Source organism: Triplophysa rosa, linkage group LG4, assembly GCF_024868665.1.
Source record: "Triplophysa rosa linkage group LG4, Trosa_1v2, whole genome shotgun sequence".
Classification (NCBI taxonomy): Eukaryota; Metazoa; Chordata; class Actinopteri; order Cypriniformes; family Nemacheilidae; genus Triplophysa; species Triplophysa rosa.
Genome location: NC_079893.1, coordinates 11970744 through 11989687, shown reverse-complemented (window position 1 = coordinate 11989687; position 18944 = coordinate 11970744). Strand labels below are relative to the sequence as shown.

Genomic DNA, 18944 nt, shown 5'->3' with positions numbered 1-18944 from the left:
AACTGAAGATCATGCACTCTTGCACACTTTACATGTTATGTTGCACACAATCCAATAGCCAATTTGAGATATGACAATAAAAAGTGAGGGTGTCTTTACACCTCAAACTAAAACCAGCATACCAATTGTATTAACTTGCACTGTTTTATTTTAGGAAATTTTCCTTTTCATTACACGACAGTTGAAGGGATTAGAGGACACCAAGAGCCCCCAGTTCAACAGATACTTTTACTTGCTGGAGGTGAGAAATTTCATTAAATTTGCAACAGTCTTTAGCAGCTTGGTTCAATGGTTTTGTGCATAGCAGTTTGATTGTAATTTCACATTTTGAACTGTGATTTGTGTAGAACTTGGCATGGGTGAAGTCCTACAATATTTGCTTTGAATTGGAGGACTGTAACGAGATCTTCATCCAGCTCTTTAAAACTCTCTTTTCTGTCATCAAGTGAGTACATCCTTTGTCATCATCTCTTACACTGGATTCACACCAAAAGCGAATAAAGCGTTTTGCGTGAGAAAATTACATACAAAGTCAATGCAAAGACGCGTACAGACGCGAACTCATGGCAGGCGGTGCGAATGACGCGAATCGGGCGGCGCGATTGCCACGAAAGCGCGTCAGTCTCGTCTTCCGCAAAGGTTTAAAATATTTGTCAGATCGCGTCACTCACACAAAATAACAAACTTTTCCCACGGGGTAATAAAGAGCGTGGAACGTGATTTTTCGCGATTGGTGTGGTAACCCAGCATTAGAGTTTGTTTCTGGTTCATAGACTTGGTGTTTCGCATGTCTCTGGTTTATGCAACTGTACATTCTCCCTCTCTTTCCCCCCTCTCTTAGTAACAGCCATAACCAGAAGGTGCAGATGCACATGTTGGACCTGATGAGTTCCATCATCATGGAGGGAGATGGAGTGACGCAGGAGCTGCTGGATACAATCCTCATTAATCTCATCCCTGCTCACAAAGTAGCCAATTACACACTTAATTGTTGAATTATACAAGACCTTATGACTACTCATTATTACCCAATCCCATCACAGATCTCTAATCGTTTTGTGGTTTTGCTTTTTTATTCTATAGAACTTGAATAAGCAGGCATATGACCTGGCCAGGACACTTCTGAAGAGAACGGTTCAGACCATTGAAACCTGCATTGCCTCAGTGAGTCATATGTCATTTCCCAATTTCTGATTCACTATCAAAAGCGTTTTCAATTATGCTTATTGTATTTATGGCTAGACAATGAAGTTAAACTTAATATAGTGTAAAATGCATACCCGAGAGCACAAAATGTGTATAGAAAGCATAAATGTAATATTACTTTAACTATCACTTATAACACTTATAATGATGTACTATTAAGGGGGTGATATGACACGGCTAAAACAAATATTATTGTTTGTTTTAGATGTAATGCTATGTGTATACACGATTTAAGGTTAAAAAATGCTGTATTTTCCACATACCATGCATGTTTGTATCTCCTCTTTGCCCCGCCTCTCTGAAACGGGCGGATTTTGAACAAACCTCATCGCTCTGAAAAGCGAGGTGTGCTATGATCGGCCAGTTAACCAGTGGGTAGTGATTGGTCGAATACTGCAAGCGTGTGACGAAATGTAATGCCTCTTACCGTATTCGGAACATCAGGTTCCAAAGCAATTTTACTGACAGGTACGCCCACCTCACTTGCGTATACATTTGGGCAGTCTTAGTCAAATCATACCACGAACCCACGTAGATTTGTGGGGGTGTGGTTACACGAGGTGTTTCAGGCAGATCTGGGTGAGCATTCGCTTTTAGATAGAATGCATCTTTTGTTCCGACACTTTAATTTTTGCAATTTTACGTGTCTAATACATGCATGGGTATTCGTGCCACATGACCCCTTTAATAGTCAAAAGTGGACCAAAATATGCTTTCAAGTTCAGGCACAATGTAAATCTAAAGAGAAGCAAGTTTTTTTTCTCAATTCACTTTTATTTAGAATGAGTTTTGAGAACAAGTGTGAATATGCTTTCAAGTGTGAAAGTATTTGTTCTTATTGACAGTTGAGCATTGACACTGCTTATTTCAGAAACAAAGACTTATGGATTGTTTTCTCTTGTTGCAGTTCTTTAATCAGGTGTTGGTGATGGGGAAGTCCTCTGTGAGTGATCTCTCTGAGCACGTCTTTGACCTCATACAGGAGCTCTTTGCCATTGACCCTCTGCTTCTTGTGTCTGTGATGCCACAGCTTGAGTTCAAACTGAAGGTGACCAAACTCGTGCACTGGCGCAAACAATCAAACTTGTTGCTTAAATGTACAGTCGTGGCCAAAAGTATTGGCAGTGACATACATTTTGTCTTGCAAAGTTTGCGGCTTCTGTATTTGTAGATTATTTTGCCACATGCTTCTGTGGTATACTGGATATCTTAAGTTAGCATGTCTTAAGTTTTAAAGGCGTTTATTGGCAAAACATAAAATATGCAAAGAGTCAATATTTACAGTGTTGGGCCTTGTTTTTCATAACCTCTGCAATTCGCTCTGGAATGCTGGATATCAGCTTCTGGGCCAAATACTGATGGCAAACGTTTCTTGCCTCATTAGTGCTAAACTGCTTGTCCACTCGCTTTTTGAGGATTGACCACAGGTCCTCTATATGGGATTGACATTTGAATTATTTAAAATGCATGTGATCACTCTGCATAATAATCTCTAAACAATGTGAATAAACACCACAACAGCTTAACTAATCTTGTTTGTGTAGAGTAATGACGGAGAGGAGAGATTGGCTGTAGTCAAACTATTGGCTAAACTCTTTGGCGCAAAAGACTCTGAACTGGCCACTCAGAATCGGCCACTCTGGCAGTGTTTTCTGGGAAGGTGAGAATCTCTTGCAGCAGGAAAAACTGGACAGAAGGAGCGCTTTTCTTATTGAAATCACCATTATTTTGTTTTGAACAGGTTCAATGACATCCACGTTCCTGTGAGACTGGAATGTGTGAAGTTTGCTAGCCACTGCCTGATGAACCACCCAGACCTTGCCAAGGATCTTACAGGTGTGTGTGGGTTAAATGTGTTGTCAGTTTATTGCTGTAGATCCTATGTAACTCATATCTTGCTGCGTGTGACATCATCAGATTTTCTGAAGGTGAGATCACATGACCCTGAGGAGGCTATCAGACATGATGTCATTGTCACCATCATTAACGCGGGGAAGAGAGACCTGAACCTGGTGAATGATCAGCTGCTGGGGTTTGTCAGGGAAAGGATGCTGGACAAGAGGGTGAGACAGATAAAGAATTACATGAATGTAGAGTTCGAGTAGAGCTGCACGTTTAATCGTTAAAAGATCACAATCTCTATTCAAACACCCACACGATCTCATTAATGAAAATCAATGATTCTCTTGTGTCTATCACACTAAAATCATAACACTTCAATCTGTGCTAGTGCACTGCGTTATTAGAGCTTTTCATCAAGTTGCCCAGCATTTCATGTTTTCAGGTTATTTTAAACTGTTATCAGGTGATACTACGGTGTTATGTTTATCAGTTGTGTCTTTCTTCAAAGACCCCTTCAAGCAGGCTGCAATTTAGATGTCAGGCAAATTGATAAATCTTTCTAAAGACTTTAATTGCAAGTGTCACCTTATCGTGCCTGTCCAGAATCGTGCAGCTCTAAGTTAGAGTCTGATGTGAAGTGAATTATGCAGAATGTCAAACGAATAATCTAGTTAAATGTAACTAAAATTGAATAAAGTATTTCATATACTAGAATGTTAAACCTCAACACAATGTAAAGCTTTGTGTGATTTCTTTCAGTGGCGTGTCCGTAAGGAAGGAATGATGGGTTTAGCACAACTGTATAAGAAGTACTGTCTTCACCATGAGGCTGGGAAAGAGACCGCTCTGAAAATCAGCTGGATCAAGGACAAACTCCTACACATCTATTACCAGAACAGCATAGATGACAAGTATGAGCTACAAACACGTTCAAAGAAATAATTTGATGTGCTTTATTGTTTCTTATATAAGTCAATGTAGCATGTGTGAAATTTTAAACCACTGGTTGTTATTATTCATACTGTGTGTATGTTAGGTTGCTGGTAGAGAAGATCTTTGCACAGTACATGGTTCCTCACAGTCTGGAGACTGAGGAGAAGATGAAGTGTCTGTACTATCTTTACGCCTGTCTGGACACCAATGCAGTCAAGTGAGTCTTGATAGACTGCGTCCTGTTTTAAAAGCTGTATCTGATATATAGAGTCTTTAGTTCTCATCTAACTCATTGATGTTGTTTCAGTTTATCAGTATTAACAGCACTTAATCTCACTAATGAAATGTCTCGTCTCATTCTTCCAGAGCACTGAATGAAATGTGGAAGTGTCAGAATATGCTGAGAGGTCTCGTTCGAGAACTGCTGGACCTACACAAACTGCCTACAGTAAGTCACGAAGACATGTTTTTATACAGTTCTCATGGAACTGATTCTCAATTGGAATTATAGGGATAGTTCAGCCCAAACAATTCATTCTTTATTCTGGTTTTTCTATACTATCGCATTCACCACCTTTCGGGCTTCAAAAACAACCCAACGAAACACACAATTATAAAAGTGATCTGTAGTTTCTCGTTTGCTATATTGTAACTCTTCTGAAGTCATTATTAGCACGTTATATGAACTACTTTTTTTTGTATGTCAGTGGCTTGTTTCATAAACTGATTTGACTAGTCTTACAAGTCATCAGTTTTTTTTCTGACAAAAAGTTAAATTGGTCTCATTTAAATTTACAAAGACTTGCTAGTTGGTCAGACTACTTATTTAATCTAGGTGTGGTAAAAAAGAATATTCAAAGTAGTGTTTACTGTTTAGTTTTTATTTTGTAGGTGTGTATATCATTCAGTTAAGAATTTTGCTGTAGTTGTTGAATAACTTTGATGCTTTTCTCTCCATGCAGTCTGAAGCAAACACCACAGCCATGTTTAGCAAGCTAATGACCATTGCTAGTAAGTAACATGCATATCTTCTATAAACATACAGTTATGAGAGATAACAGGTTTTACAGTGTACAATCTCTCACTCCCTCAGAGAATCTCCCAGACCCAGGAAAAGCTCAGGACTTCATGAAGAAGTTTAATCAGGCTCTGGGCGAGGATGAGAAATTACGTCTTCAGCTCGACCAGCTCATCAGTCCCACCTGCTCCTGCAAACAGGCTGAACAATGTGTGGTGAGTTTAATCATCATTACATCATCATCATCAGTCACATTCAGAAACCCTTCGGAAATGTTTGTGGTCACATTGCTGAAAAGTATACAGATTTTCATTTGTTGAGCATTTATGTGTCTACAAAAAACAATTCATGTATCTTCTTAAGGAATATTGAATTATTTGGGCATGTTTTTTCAGAGAGAAATCACACGAAAGCTGACTTTCCCCAAGCAGCCCACAAATCCGTTCCTGGAGATGGTGAAATTCCTGCTGGAGAGAATCGCACCTGTTCACATAGACTCTGAGGCCATCAGGTACTGTGTCTGAATGAGGAAGCTAAGAAATGCGTTGTCTTTGGGGAAAGTTGAGTTAATAAACATGCATTTGGCGTTTTCGAAAATGTTTCATATGTAGCTCTATTTTTTGATCCGATTAAAATTCACATCGTTTTTATTAATTACATGTTTTGCTTTTTAAATAAACAATTCAACATCCACAATAAAATGATTCACATGAGACAATGCCAGTTTTTCTCTTTCTACACTAACACATCGCTGTTTTGTAGAATAGTCATTACAATAGCAATTGATGTTGATATACTGGATCTAAACTATGTCTGAATGTACTGATCTAACTTGAATGCTTGCCAAATAACACAGTCAGTACTCAAGATCCAATATTCAAAGGAAATTGAAATTGTGCACAGAAGAGAATGCACGCCGGTATAGAATGTGGACTCATATCAGTGCACCTGCAGAAGCCAGAAAAGAGTGAGAGAGGAATAGAAACTGAGTGAGTGGGAGAGAGATAAGGGCAATATTGGCTGTGTGGTTTTTTCCAACGGTTGTGTAACAGACTTGAATGGCTGTTTAAGAGTGAGACACCTAGTGAGGGATATGTGTAACTACAGCTTTTGAATCACTGTAATGATATATGGTTTGTGTGCGTACAGTGCATTGGTAAAGCTGTTGAATAAGTCAGTCGAGGGTACTGCTGATGATGATGAAGAGGGAGTAACCCCTGATACTGCCATCCGCGCTGGGCTCGAGCTGCTCAAGGTTAGTACTGGGAAATGTACCGGGATACTAGGATATTGCAGCTTTTAATTCTGTTTTTGCCATATTCTTGACTATGTGTAAAAAGTTTCCTATTCGATCTCTCACCCCAGATTTTGTCATTTACTCACCCAACTGCATTCCACTCAACTGAGACCTACGAGTCTCTGCTGCAGTGTCTGAAGATGGAGGACGATAAAGTAGCAGAAGCTGCAATACAGATCTTCAGAAACACAGGACAGAAGATCGAGACAGAGCTGCCACAGATTCGCTCGTACGTATACTTTTAATCAACTGTTAGGAGCTGGTACCAAAAGTTTAAACATTTGTGACCCAGTCTGTGAAAACCAGGCTAAAGTCTGCGAATCAAATGATGAGATAATGAGCATTTAAGTTTGATTTCAAGGATTGATTTCAATATTTGACATTTGGCATTACTCAGTCAATATATTAAAGGTAACAAGGTTACAGAATGGTCTTAATATTATGTAGAAAGACAAAAAATGACTGGGTCACATTTAGTCTGCTTATCGACTCTGTTAAAGTGAAATATAAAAGTTTGGTTTAGCAAAACGTTGTTTTGTCTTTGTGCAGGACTCTTATTCCCGTACTGCATCAGAAGGCAAAAAGAGGCACCCCTCACCAGGCGAAACAGGCAGTCCATTGCATCCATGCCATCTTTCACAACAAAGAGGTCCAATTAGCTCAGATATTTGAGGTAAATGCGTGTGCCTGTAGCATTTTTTTACATTAACAACAATTGATATAAATTTCAAAGAACTTTTTTTTCTAAATGCCAGAACATCAACTGCAACAATTTGCCTGAGAAAGGAGTTGCCAGAAAAGTTCTGTATTGACCCTCTGAACTAAAATGTTAACACTAAGATAATCTATGCAGTTCTTGACATTGTGACTCTTAAATGATGATGATAACCCGATGACATAACTGTAAATATATTGTACAGGAGCCTTATTTTAATCATTCCTCTTTTCGTCTCGCTGTCTTGTTTCAGCCGTTGTCTCGCAGTCTGAATGCAGATGTGCCTGAACAGCTCATCACACCACTCGTCTCCCTCGGGCACATCTCTATGCTGGCCCCAGATCAGTTCGCATCACCCATGAAGTCCATCGTAGCCAATTTTATCGTGAAGGACCTTATGATGAATGACAGAGTGAGCTTGATGATTTAGGACTCTTGTTTGAGCATGTTACAGCGTTTAGTGCTCTGTAAGTTCAATCATATCTCTTCCTCTCTCTCTCTTAAGTCTGTGGGAAACAAAAATGGACGACTCTGGACAACCGATGACGAGGTTTCCCCTGAAGTGCTGGCTAAGGTAGAGCTTTTGTTTAGTCACATTGAGTAAACAACATCACTTGGCGCTTTGTGTGTATTGATATGTGTGTGTTGCAGGTGCAGGCCATTAAGCTGTTAGTGCGTTGGTTGCTGGGAATGAAGAATAATCAGTCGAAGTCGGCTAACTCTACTCTCAGACTCCTCTCGGCTATGCTAGTCAGCGAGGGAGACCTCACAGAGCAGAAAAAGATCAGGTACTGCCTGCTTGGATTGTGTAGAATCATGAAACTATATACTTGAGGCTAATTGACTTCTGACGTGACATTTTTGTGTTTGTAAATATAGTAAGTCTGACATGTCCCGACTGAGGCTTGCAGCAGGAAGCGCCATCTTGAAACTGGCTCAGGAGCCTTGCTACCATGACATCATTACTCCAGAACAGTTCCAGCTCTGTGGACTCGTCATTAATGTGCGTTTGACACACAACTCCTAAAAATCCCACACATGCATGGAAATGTATTGACTTTTTTTTTTTTTAGAGATATTGACTATATTGATGCACGTTTTTCTAATATCATACAGCGTAAAATGTTGTTCCAAACTTGTCTATGACTCCTTCTTCTGTGCATCACAGAAAAATATTTTTTGAGAGATGTCTGTGGTTTTGTGTCTATACAATGGAAGTCAATGGGGGCTAGTGTTGTTTGTTTACCAACGTTTTTCAAAATATCATCATTTGTCTCTCTCTCACTACAGGACGAGTGCTACCAGGTTCGACAGATATTTGCTCAAAAGTTGCATGTTGCCCTGGTGAAGTTGTTGTTGCCCCTGGAGTACATGGCTGTATTCGCTTTGTGCGCTAAAGACCCAGTAAAAGAGCGACGTGCTCATGCCCGGCAGTGCCTGCTCAAGAACATCAGTGTCCGCAGAGAGTACATCAAACAGAATCCCATGGCCCATGGTAGATACACTCATTCTGAGTTTCTGTGATTCTTCAGCCTGGACCACAATTTATTTATCTTGTTTATCTTCTGTTGTCTTTCAGAGAAACTGCTGTCTCTCCTGCCAGAATATGTAGTGCCATACATGATCCATCTTCTAGCTCATGATCCAGACTTCACCAAACCACAGGACTTTGAGCAGCTCAGAGACATCAAAGAGTAAGAGTGTTAAATTGTCTGTTCACATACATACACTATATATATATATATATATATATGAAGTGTTTGGTTCCAAAATGAGATAGATAAATCTGTTTTAAGATTCTTTCAAAAATTATGTTTTTTAGTATCCAATTAATATCAATCAAACTGCAGTTGGTTAGTTTTGATTAAAGCCATAATAACTAAAGAATACAGCTAACTAACACAATAAAACACAATAAAAACATGATGACATAATAAACATGATCTCATTTTGGAAACAAACTGTTCATGTACACACACACACACACACACACACACACGTAGTTATAGAGCCAAGTTATGCATTTTAAAGGTGGACAGGGATGAAAAATCTAGTTCTAAGTATTGCTTTTTTAATATTTCAAGAATTTCTAGAAGAATGTGATGTTAATTTGTTCAGAGTAATATTTTGGTTAAATATAACTGTACCAATGTACCAGTACAAATGTTTTTAAAAGATCACGATGCACTGCAGATATTTTTGGTATTCACCTGGTTGAAGTCTGTTATCTTTCACCTAAAAGTACATTACGATTAAAATGAACTTTACTTTTCCCGTCTTCAGGTGCTTGTGGTTCATGCTGGAGGTTTTGATGACAAAAAACGAGAATAACAGTCATTCATTCTTGAGGAAGATGGTGGAGAACATCAAACAAACAAAAGACGCTCAATCCCCCGACGACCCCAAGGCGAACGAGGTAAGTCACTTTTAACCTGTTAGGGTCTGACTGGATGCGAACTTGGTGACGCATCAAGTGTGTTTACATATCTATGTTTTTACCGTTTTTACGAATTCACAGAAACTGTACATCGTTTGCGACGTGGCGTTATTTGTGATTGCAAACAAGAGCACTTCCTGTCATCTGGAGTCACCAAAAGATCCTGTGCTGCCTAGCAAGTTCTATACCCCACCGGATAAGGTAATCTTCACTTTGATGGGCCACTCTGTTCTTTACAATCTGACATTCCTAGGAAACTCATTCCATGTCTCCCTCTCTGTAGGACTTTATTAATGATAAGGAATATCTGTCAGCAGAGGCCAGAACAGTTCTTCAGACAGGAAAAATCCAGGTAAGGATTTTAGCTGACGCATGCTGCCCTTTCTTACTGTATGCGAACGATATCCGGGTGACTTTTGCGTAAATATACAGTAAAGTTAGAACATTAAGATCTCTGGGGTTCATAAGGCAAATGTGTTTGGGAACTTCTGCTTTATACAACTAAAACTGGATAATAAATGACTTGACTACATATTCAGCCACCACCAAAGCCGACACCTGTTCTGGGAACAGTGAACAAGGCGTTAACGGGAACGGCGCGTAGGCCATACGCTAAAACCACCACCTCAGAAACAGGAAGCAACGTAAGCACCAACTCCCAGCCCAGCTCCCCTGCAACAAATAAAAGCAGGTTTGTGTTTATTCACACACTCTTTGGAAAAGACAATAAAATTGTAACTTCCATTGACAAATTCTCTGTGGCTCTCTGTAAAGGGATGCCAGTTCTGAGGCCTCTGAAACAGGAGCGAGAGAGAATGAAGAGAATCCAGTCATTACGAAAACAGGAGATGTAAAAAAGGTTGGTGAGAGCCTGTGTGAAGCATGAAAGTGATACACGTGCTCACATAGGTCGTATCTTTATTGGGTTTTTTTGTTTGACAGGAAGACACTCCTCAGGCCAGCGGGAGGAAGCGCGCTGCTCCTGCAAGTGACGGGACCGAAAACAGCCAGTCCGTCAACCCTGCAGGGTCACAGCCCCCTCCCAGCAAACCTCGACGGGGTCGACCCCCTAAAAACCCCGCTGGTGTAGCCACGCCCGATAAAGAGACCGGGGCTACGAGGGGGGGAGGAGCCGGACGCGGCCGGAAACGAGCGACACCTGCTGAGGATCCCACCTCCACGGCCTCCGCTGATCCAATCAGTAGCAAGACACCAAAACAGCAGAAAGAAGCAGGGCCACAGAGACAGATCGACCTGCAAAGGTATCTAGGTGTAAATGAAATGACGCAGGCCTGCAATATATGTGATCCCACACTAACTCTTTTAAGTTAGATCATTGCTCTGGAAGGATGGCATTTAATACATTTGTTTAAAATAACGTTTCGATTAATATTTGTGTTCTTTGTGTAGTTTTACACAGTAACTGCCAGGAATAAGGTACGAGAGGATTCGGTTGCACTTTATTTTACAGTCCTGTTTCCCATGTACACACTGACCACGTTTACATGCACGTCAGTAATCGAATGATTTGCCTTATTCTGAGTAAGCTAATATTACGATTAAGGTGTTTACATGAGTCGCTTTAATAATATGTCTTTCATGTTCCCGTTTTACACTACATAGTTCGATTAATGGCGTACGTCATTACGTCCCTAAGCGACGCCGTTCGACGTTCCCTCCATAATTGCATGTATCAACAAACAGTTCGTCTTCGCCATGGTACCACATACAGTTTTTGGTGTTTCATTTATTTTCTAGAATTGTTGGCATCTTTCTTGTTTCCCGCTCGGACCAAAAATGTGCTTTCTTGCTTGAAGCCATGTTTTTTGCCGTAAAACAAAACGGCTGTCCACTGCCGTGCGTGTGTGTAACCTGTCGCACAGTGCCGCAAAAGTTCCTATGCGCCGGTAATAGTGCGATTAAGGTGTGTACATGTCTATACCGCACTTCGATAATGCGACTAAAATAGGAGATTTGTGTTTACTACGATTATGAGTTTAGACGGATTAAGCTCTGTATACATGGTCCATTCTTAATCAGAGTATTGTCTTAATCGTGTTAATATCGGATTATTGTTGTCCATGTAAATGTGGTCAATGTGTACTGATTACAGTAAATAAAGTAACTGGTTAATAATAACAACTAGGTACTAACCCTGAACCTACCCCTAAACCATGAAGTTACCTTATACTACCCAGTACTTTCTTAGCTAAGTACACTATAGGTACACGTACTATAAAATAAAGTGCAACCGAGGATTCTTTTGTAGGTGTAGTGTCTCATCATTTTGTTAAATTCATAAATGCATCTTCATGTGTGAACGATCAAAAAAGATCAAAGTTGTTACATTGGCATGGAAGGTGACTGAGCTCTCCAGAGACACCAAATGTTTTTCGTGGTGAGATTTCGTAGCGTTACGCATCAAATTTATATATATTGAACTTAAGGTCCATAAAAATGAAAACCCTCCCTGATTGTCAGATGGGTTTTGCATTAAAAGCATTTGAACGACCCAAGTACATTTCGAATTTGGCTCACAAATGCGAATCGACATCATTCAGCAAAAAAATTTGCATCCAACTCTGTGTAAATAATTTTGTTAGAATCCAGCGCGTCTCTCGGCACGAATTTGCATGGGACGTGTAAACAGGCCTCTCCTCATGTCACCTTTCAAACAAGTCTGCATGTGTAGATGAGGCAGATGTTTTGTTTTTTGTCCAAGATCAGCGAAGGTAGTAGCACAGCGAGATCAGCAAGTATCTCTGAAGACATATGGAAGTGAAGGGGAGACAGAGAGAGAATTTGAGTCCAGCCCAGAGTATCTGCTCTCGCTCACACAGCTTCTGGAGCAGCAGGGAGAAACCATTCACACGCAGCCCATGGGTGCAACAGGCCCCAATCAGGAAGTGTCCATCTATACAGCAGAGCAGGGGGAGCTGTCAGTGAGTGTTTGAGAGGAAAATTCAGAGTAATGCCAAGCCGTAACCTGATAGGTTATGAGATGTTTTTGCTTAAAGCAAATGGACAAGATGACTGTTTGTTAATTTCCCCCTTTTTGGAAGTTAAAAGTTTTGGTAATAAGTAAATGCCCTACTTGTAGTTGCTTTGTCATGCTGCTATGATATGGATTGATTTACATGATTCTCTTTGTTTCAGGTAAAGCGTAGATTTATAAAGACCAGGACGGTCAGGCAGTAAAGGACGAAACGACCCAACCCGAAGAGACTCATTCACATCACATCCACATCAAATGCTCTTCACAAATCTGAACTGTCATTGCCCCGCACCTCAGATTATGAGGAGGAATTCTTTAGATTCAGATGTTAAAACTTGTATGTAGAAACACAAATCTGTTTCTCTTCATTCGTTTTAATTTGTTTTTTGGCATTTTCTGTTGAAATGTTTTCTTGTTGCTCTTTGCCTCCATGTCTGGAGCTATTTTTAAAAACATTTAAAAAGAAAAAAGTTTTAATCCAAACTAAGGTTGCTTATTAAATGCCTGGAAAGGTTTTCTACCGTTTTCTTCCCCGTCTCCTCTTTTAGTCCTCTATTAAACCAAAAGATTCTACGGCCCGGTTTCACAGACAAGGCTTATCTTAAACCAGGACTATGCCTTAGTTGGATTAGGATATTTGAGTCACTTTTATAAAACTGCTTTATAAAGAAACATTACCTATGTGCATTTTTAGACAAAATAATGGCACGGACATATTTTACGATATGTTAGGGGAAGTTATTTTCAGTTGAGACCACTCAAATATTCATTTAAGTCTGGGACTAGCCTTAAGCCTCGTCTGTGAAACCGGGCCTAGAAGTCACATTAAATTTATGAGGCAGGCACCGCAGGTGAAAGGCCACTATGATTCGCTGCTATTTATGCTGTTGGGTATGCAAGAATGGATTCCTCATACTGTTGCCTTAAATTTCACAGCATAGCGAGATGCATTTGCTCCATGTGGAATTTAACGCATTTTCTAATTAGACGTACTAAATTTAACTCTTGTACAGCGCATAAATACACAAATTAGGCCATTTAATCATTTCTCCCCTCCCTGACCAGGAAATTCAAAGGCAGTCAATTGTGAAAATGTGTATATCAGTACTGCTTGACGTTTAAGACAAAAAAATCCCATTGATTTCAGGTTTGTGACTATTTTTAAAGAAAGATACGCATTTTAAGTGTGACACGTCTACAAAAGAAGGTACAGAGGACTCATTCACGGTATAATTTCACCTTTTTTTAATTCAAAAGAATATGACAGTTTCACAATAAATAACCATGCTTGTACGGCTCGAGTAGGTTTTTTCTGTTTCGCTTTGTAAAGGAGCTTAAAGTGACTAAACCCAGAGCCCATGACCTGCATTTCTCCTTTGGACAGAAATTTGTGTCCTTTAATGTCCCACTTCTTCGTGCAATATTGAACAAGATGATCACTACAGGAAGACAGTCTTTTGTTTTTTGTGTCATTTTCGTTTTTCATACAAAATATAAATCCAGCCATCGATGGTGCATTCTAGAGATGAACAGTACTTTATCCCAAAAGAAAACTTGGCTGTATGTACATGAGAAAGGAGGTATACAAAAGCAACTAGCTGTGAAAGTGGGAGCGTTTTCATAGGATTGTGGGAATGCCATCAAATCGAGGGAGGGCAAGCAGTAATAGGAGAACAACATTTAACACTTGACTCCTGTAACAAAACAAGGTGAAACCAGATTCATAAAGCGTGATTTGACAATCGCCCTTGGCCCAAGCTTTCAATAATGGTTACACTGCAGCTTGGGAACGGAATCGTTGACAGCTAACTGCTTAGAAAAACACCTCACACTCAAAATCTTCAAACTTCCGAAATGTTTACTCCTTTTACTTGTGTCGTAGTGACAGAATGTGTCTCACTGTCTTGATTGTGCCACAAAGAAAAGGGCCAATCTCATTAAGAACAACCCTCAAGACTTTACTTTCTCATCTCTACATGTACAAAATTTGTCATGAGTATTACACTTAACTGTAACGTTTCATACAATACATTCTTCACAAAAGAAAAACGAAACAAAAAACTCAAGAGGCAACTTAAGGTATGTCTGTCAATGATCAAGAAGCCAGAAGTCCTACAGCTGCCTTTCAAAACAAAAGTCTCTGTGACAACCAATCCCATGTTCACCCCTTCCAAAACAAAGAGGGAAAAGTGAGAGGGCAAATCTTCCTTTTAATAGGTAACACTTCAACGAATGATTCTGAAACCTTGTCTGCACTCGCAACATAACACCATGTCATCTGGCCACATCGACTGCTGTACAGGGCTGATAAGTGCAAAAAAAAAAACATTAAAAGAATCAAATGAGCAAATAAAATCACACATTTGTTCATAGTAAGAGAACATTAAAGAGAAGCGGTAATTTTGATTTTCTTTTAAACGCTAATATCCCAATCAAAAAAATCCATTTTATGATTTACAAAAAAACAACATTCCTGCTGTTTCATCTTTCAGATTTGCACAACCTTAAATATTCTAATTGACATGTACTAACATTGTTTCAAAGATGCAAGTGGGTGTTCTTTCATTTCTTTTGGTGTGAGATGACAATGACACAGGCTTTGTCTGTTCTTGGGTTTCTTTACACGTCCTAAATCTGAGGGGGAATGATTGTTACAAGGCAAAAAATCAAAATGTTGGGAGAAAACGCAAAACATGAACATTTGCGAAGACAGACAGACAGGCCATGTTCAAATTGTCTCGAAGCCTAACTGCTGCCACTGCAACCTCTCAGAGCTCTTCCTCAAAGATTCACTCTGAACACAAACCTAGACATGTGATGCATGTATGGATGAGTGGGGCATGATGGGGGAAATATGGCCTGGTGAAGAGAACAGGGCGATCAGTTGCTTAGTAGCAGCTCTGTCGCCGTCTCCACATCCCACGATTTTGACGACAAAGCTACTATTACTGCATTCTGAAAAAAGACAAAGAACATATTTTTTGTCAACTTCCTTTTCACAGTGGCATCATGATGACATCATAATTCAGATAAATCATTGTTTAATACACAACTAAGGCCAATGCACATGCATCTCTAATTTATTAACCATATTAGCCACTATGCAGTAGTACTTACTTTGTCAAAGCCCATTGCACAAAGTTTGTCTATTTTGCGTGTGTACTCGGGACAGGATGCGGGAGCACCAGCGTAAACGTGGGACCAAAGCCGAGCGGTTTGTTTAAACATTTCTGGATTCTGCTTATACTGAAAAACAACGGCAACATTTAAATAGATTTCAATTATCTGTCATTATTGGTCATTATTTATAATTCACGCACACATGATGTACCTGATTGGCTACCACAGCATCCTGTGGATCATCTGGCTCAGCGGCAGCTAACAGAGCCTGTAGTGAAAGGAGAACTGTTCGCAGTGTCATAGCAGCAGCCCTGTACAGGACATTGAATAAGAAAGAGTGCCGATTTGAAAGGGTTACAGGACTGTTCAGAAAGAATGAATGGCATGTTAAAAACTTGGCTATGATGGATAATAGCAAACGCAAACCGGTTCAATAACTGTATGCACTCACCACTGGTCTTTTAAAATGTCCAAACATATTGCCCCGGTAACCGAACTTATATTCGGATGCCAGATCTTCGTAATAAACCGCACCTGAGACGACAGTAAAAATGTTAATCAACTTTAAGGATGTTTTTATTACACATTCCAGGTGTGTATACTGTAAATCATTTATTGGTGCTCGATATTCTAATAAACCGTAATAAATAAAAAGTCCTCCCAACCCTTGCTTCCATTCTGGTATTTATTCTATTCATTATCAACAGATAAAAATGAAGTCCCACATTTTTCTTAAATATTCTGTTATGGCCAATTCCGTGTGAATGTCAACCTTAAGATTAAATATCAAGTTTTTACCAAAGGTTTTTTTCACCATACTGATAGGTCAGATGTCAACGTTTGGTGGTTTAAATAACCATTTTAAGTCTCTCAAAGTTTTTAAAGCATGTTTTTGTTTTTAAAGCCTAGTTTTCCCAGAGTCAGGTATGTGAATTGTCACATCCATAACAGTCCATATTCCTCATAAATGGATGAAAATCAAAATATAGTAACTAATTTATATTCTTTAAAGTGCCATCCCTTCTCCATTATTATTGCTTCTGGTTTGTGCATTTATATTCACAGAAATCACATCCATAACACAAATCTTTCCCTCTTTAAAAAGAGAAAACTCATGAATAGGCTGATTTTTCTGATGTCTGGACTCTATCATCAGGGGTTTAGTAAAATATGCTTTAATATATTCTCTGAGAACTTATATTTCAAGTTTTGTCTAAAAATGTCTGATCCATAATGCTGAAATTGCCCTACTCTAGGAAATATGCAAGATTACGGAAATAAACAACAGGTTATCTAACAGTGATCCCAATTACTTTAACATTAACTGTCACATAAAACAAAGAAAACAAATCACAAATAAACGATTACCTTGGGTGGATTAAAGGGATATGTCTCCGGGATCTTGATCTCTAGCTGATATCTGCCTCCTGTATTGAAAAATGATCTCATACGTTCAGTCTTGCCATATTGGCCCACCACACGCATGCAAATGCACAAATCATGGCAGCCATCCAGAAGAGCGATTAAAAGAGCCCTACCTTCATACGGTGTGTCTGGTGGTCCTGCTATTTCTCCCTTTAACTCTGTGAAGTTTTCATCCACCAGGTCTACTTTTATTTGATTTTTACTTGTCTGTTACAAAGCAGAGCAAAAATAAGTTTATTAAAACTTAATATAAGAGTTATCCTGATAGTAGCTTGAAACACGGACACAAGGTTGTCTGTCTGTGTGATTCTGTTCTCAAAATACATCACAACATCAATGTATGCCTCTATAGCCCAGAACAAAGAAATGGCCAATACATTTTTAAGTCACGGGCTGTGTCTCAAAACCTACTACCTATACCTACCTAGACATCATTTGTAGCTCTCACAGGTTTGCATGATTTTCAAAAATGCTTTCTAGATAGGCAGCTCACCAAGTTAGGTTTTGACACACCGTCATGGTGCTGCACTCCTGAAAACTAGTCAAACACAACCAAGCTGACACTAATACATAAATAAATGTGATCGAGCATTACACCAGTTAAAAATGTAGCATACTTTACGATGCTCTAAACCCGATCGATACTATTATGCTAGCTTACTAAAGAAGTGTCAGTGAAGCTAGCACGCTAACTGTGCAATAGCATGCTACCACACAGACTACAGCTCGACAAAAGCCCTAAAAATACAGCAGAACCTGTCCGTACATGATTTTAACATTTTGTCTTTGTCTTAACACAACAACAGGACCACGTTTGGCTAATGTGTGACTTCCATATGTAAAGGCCTTGATCTGACAGCTCATGCTAACGTTAGCTTAGCATGCTACGCTAGCCCACAGGCTTCTGGTTGTTTATTCCCTGTAGTCCGTTTGTTTGTTCTAACGGCCATAATAGAGTGAAGTAACGTTTCGCAAACCTCTTCGCTTTTCAGCACTTCTTTGAATTCTCGTTTGATCCTCTGCACAGCGATATTTGCCATGGCGGATTGATGACTCTCTCTCACTCTCTCTCCTTACTCTCTTCCGCTGTTTTTGAGCCTCCAGTCCGCAAAGACTGATAGAGCTTCACTTTCACCTCGCTCTCTCGCTCTCTCGCTCTCTCGCTCTCTCGCTCTCTCGCTCTCTCGCTCTCTCGCTCTCTCGCTCTCTCTGTATGCCTTTGCTAGAAAACAAACGCTGAGCTCCAGTACATGCACTAGGAAACACAATGACAGCCTGGAAAACACTGCTTTTGTCCTCTCTGTTGAATCAGGTGGAGGTAATGTGCAGCAGAAAGATCAGATCCATATGGTGTTGCCACTGCTGTCACATGATTTTCACTAAAACCTAGACACATCTGTAACTGTCCAATGTGATTCTTCTCAAACACATCTGTCCGTTTGCATCCTAGGACAGGTTTATCATGTATAAGCCATAAGTGTGTTTAAGTTTTCCATAGTCAGGTAATAGGTAAGTGAATTGTCACATCCATAACAGAACTGTCACATTCACATTCCTCATAAATGAGCACATGCAAACTAACATTTTAATTCACAGAAATCCTAAGTATGTCTCTGATGTCTGGACTCTATCATCAGAGTTTCGTAAAATATAAACAGATGATTCATTATACAGTATTGGTAATAAATACATTCTCTGAGAATTTATAACGAGAATCCATAATGCGGAATTGCCCAACTATATGGAATAATCTGTAAAACACCATATTCCATAATAATCTCTGCGAATAGTTTAATGGTTATTATAAAATGCAAAAAGACATCTTCCACAGTCATGTGTTTATGCACCAAACATATTGTATATTTTAAAAGTTTGTTTCCAAAATGAGATAACTAAATAATATTTTTTATTATGTTATCATGTTTTTATTGTCTTAGTTAGCTGTATTTTTTGAGT

General features: G+C 39.4%; 2 protein-coding genes across 3 annotated transcripts in view; one reads left to right on the top strand and one right to left on the bottom strand.

The window, feature by feature from the left end:
* Nucleotides 1-12963, top strand: part of pds5a (PDS5 cohesin associated factor A) — a 32918-nt gene extending 19955 nt beyond the window's left edge. Inside the window, exons 4-34 of one of the 2 annotated variants that reach the window (XM_057331447.1) lie at nt 155-241; nt 348-445; nt 842-968; nt 1084-1164; nt 2114-2254; nt 2751-2866; nt 2948-3042; nt 3124-3269; nt 3808-3959; nt 4085-4198; nt 4348-4429; nt 4944-4992; nt 5075-5214; nt 5395-5510; nt 6149-6254; nt 6365-6525; nt 6846-6969; nt 7265-7423; nt 7517-7585; nt 7663-7799; nt 7891-8014; nt 8302-8506; nt 8591-8705; nt 9295-9427; nt 9530-9649; nt 9732-9800; nt 9988-10139; nt 10223-10307; nt 10391-10710; nt 12171-12390; nt 12605-12963. In XM_057331447.1, coding sequence (XP_057187430.1) covers nt 155-241; nt 348-445; nt 842-968; nt 1084-1164; nt 2114-2254; nt 2751-2866; nt 2948-3042; nt 3124-3269; nt 3808-3959; nt 4085-4198; nt 4348-4429; nt 4944-4992; nt 5075-5214; nt 5395-5510; nt 6149-6254; nt 6365-6525; nt 6846-6969; nt 7265-7423; nt 7517-7585; nt 7663-7799; nt 7891-8014; nt 8302-8506; nt 8591-8705; nt 9295-9427; nt 9530-9649; nt 9732-9800; nt 9988-10139; nt 10223-10307; nt 10391-10710; nt 12171-12390; nt 12605-12646 — 3885 coding nt within the window. In that variant the 3' untranslated portion in view covers nt 12647-12963. The remainder of the gene's footprint in view (nt 1-154; nt 242-347; nt 446-841; nt 969-1083; nt 1165-2113; nt 2255-2750; nt 2867-2947; nt 3043-3123; nt 3270-3807; nt 3960-4084; nt 4199-4347; nt 4430-4943; nt 4993-5074; nt 5215-5394; nt 5511-6148; nt 6255-6364; nt 6526-6845; nt 6970-7264; nt 7424-7516; nt 7586-7662; nt 7800-7890; nt 8015-8301; nt 8507-8590; nt 8706-9294; nt 9428-9529; nt 9650-9731; nt 9801-9987; nt 10140-10222; nt 10308-10390; nt 10711-12170; nt 12391-12604) is intronic. The other variant, XM_057331448.1, reaches the window with a different exon arrangement.
* Nucleotides 12964-13671: 708 nt separating this feature from the next.
* ube2kb (ubiquitin-conjugating enzyme E2Kb (UBC1 homolog, yeast)) lies at nt 13672-18170 on the bottom strand. Its single transcript, XM_057331449.1, has 7 exons — nt 17966-18170; nt 17102-17195; nt 16932-16990; nt 16015-16097; nt 15775-15874; nt 15561-15689; nt 13672-15398 (listed from the first exon to the last, which is right to left on the bottom strand). The coding sequence occupies exons 1-7, from the start codon at nt 18026-18028 to the stop codon at nt 15324-15326; spliced, it is 603 nt and encodes a 200-aa protein (XP_057187432.1). The 5' UTR covers nt 18029-18170; the 3' UTR covers nt 13672-15323.
* Nucleotides 18171-18944: the final 774 nt, after the last annotated feature.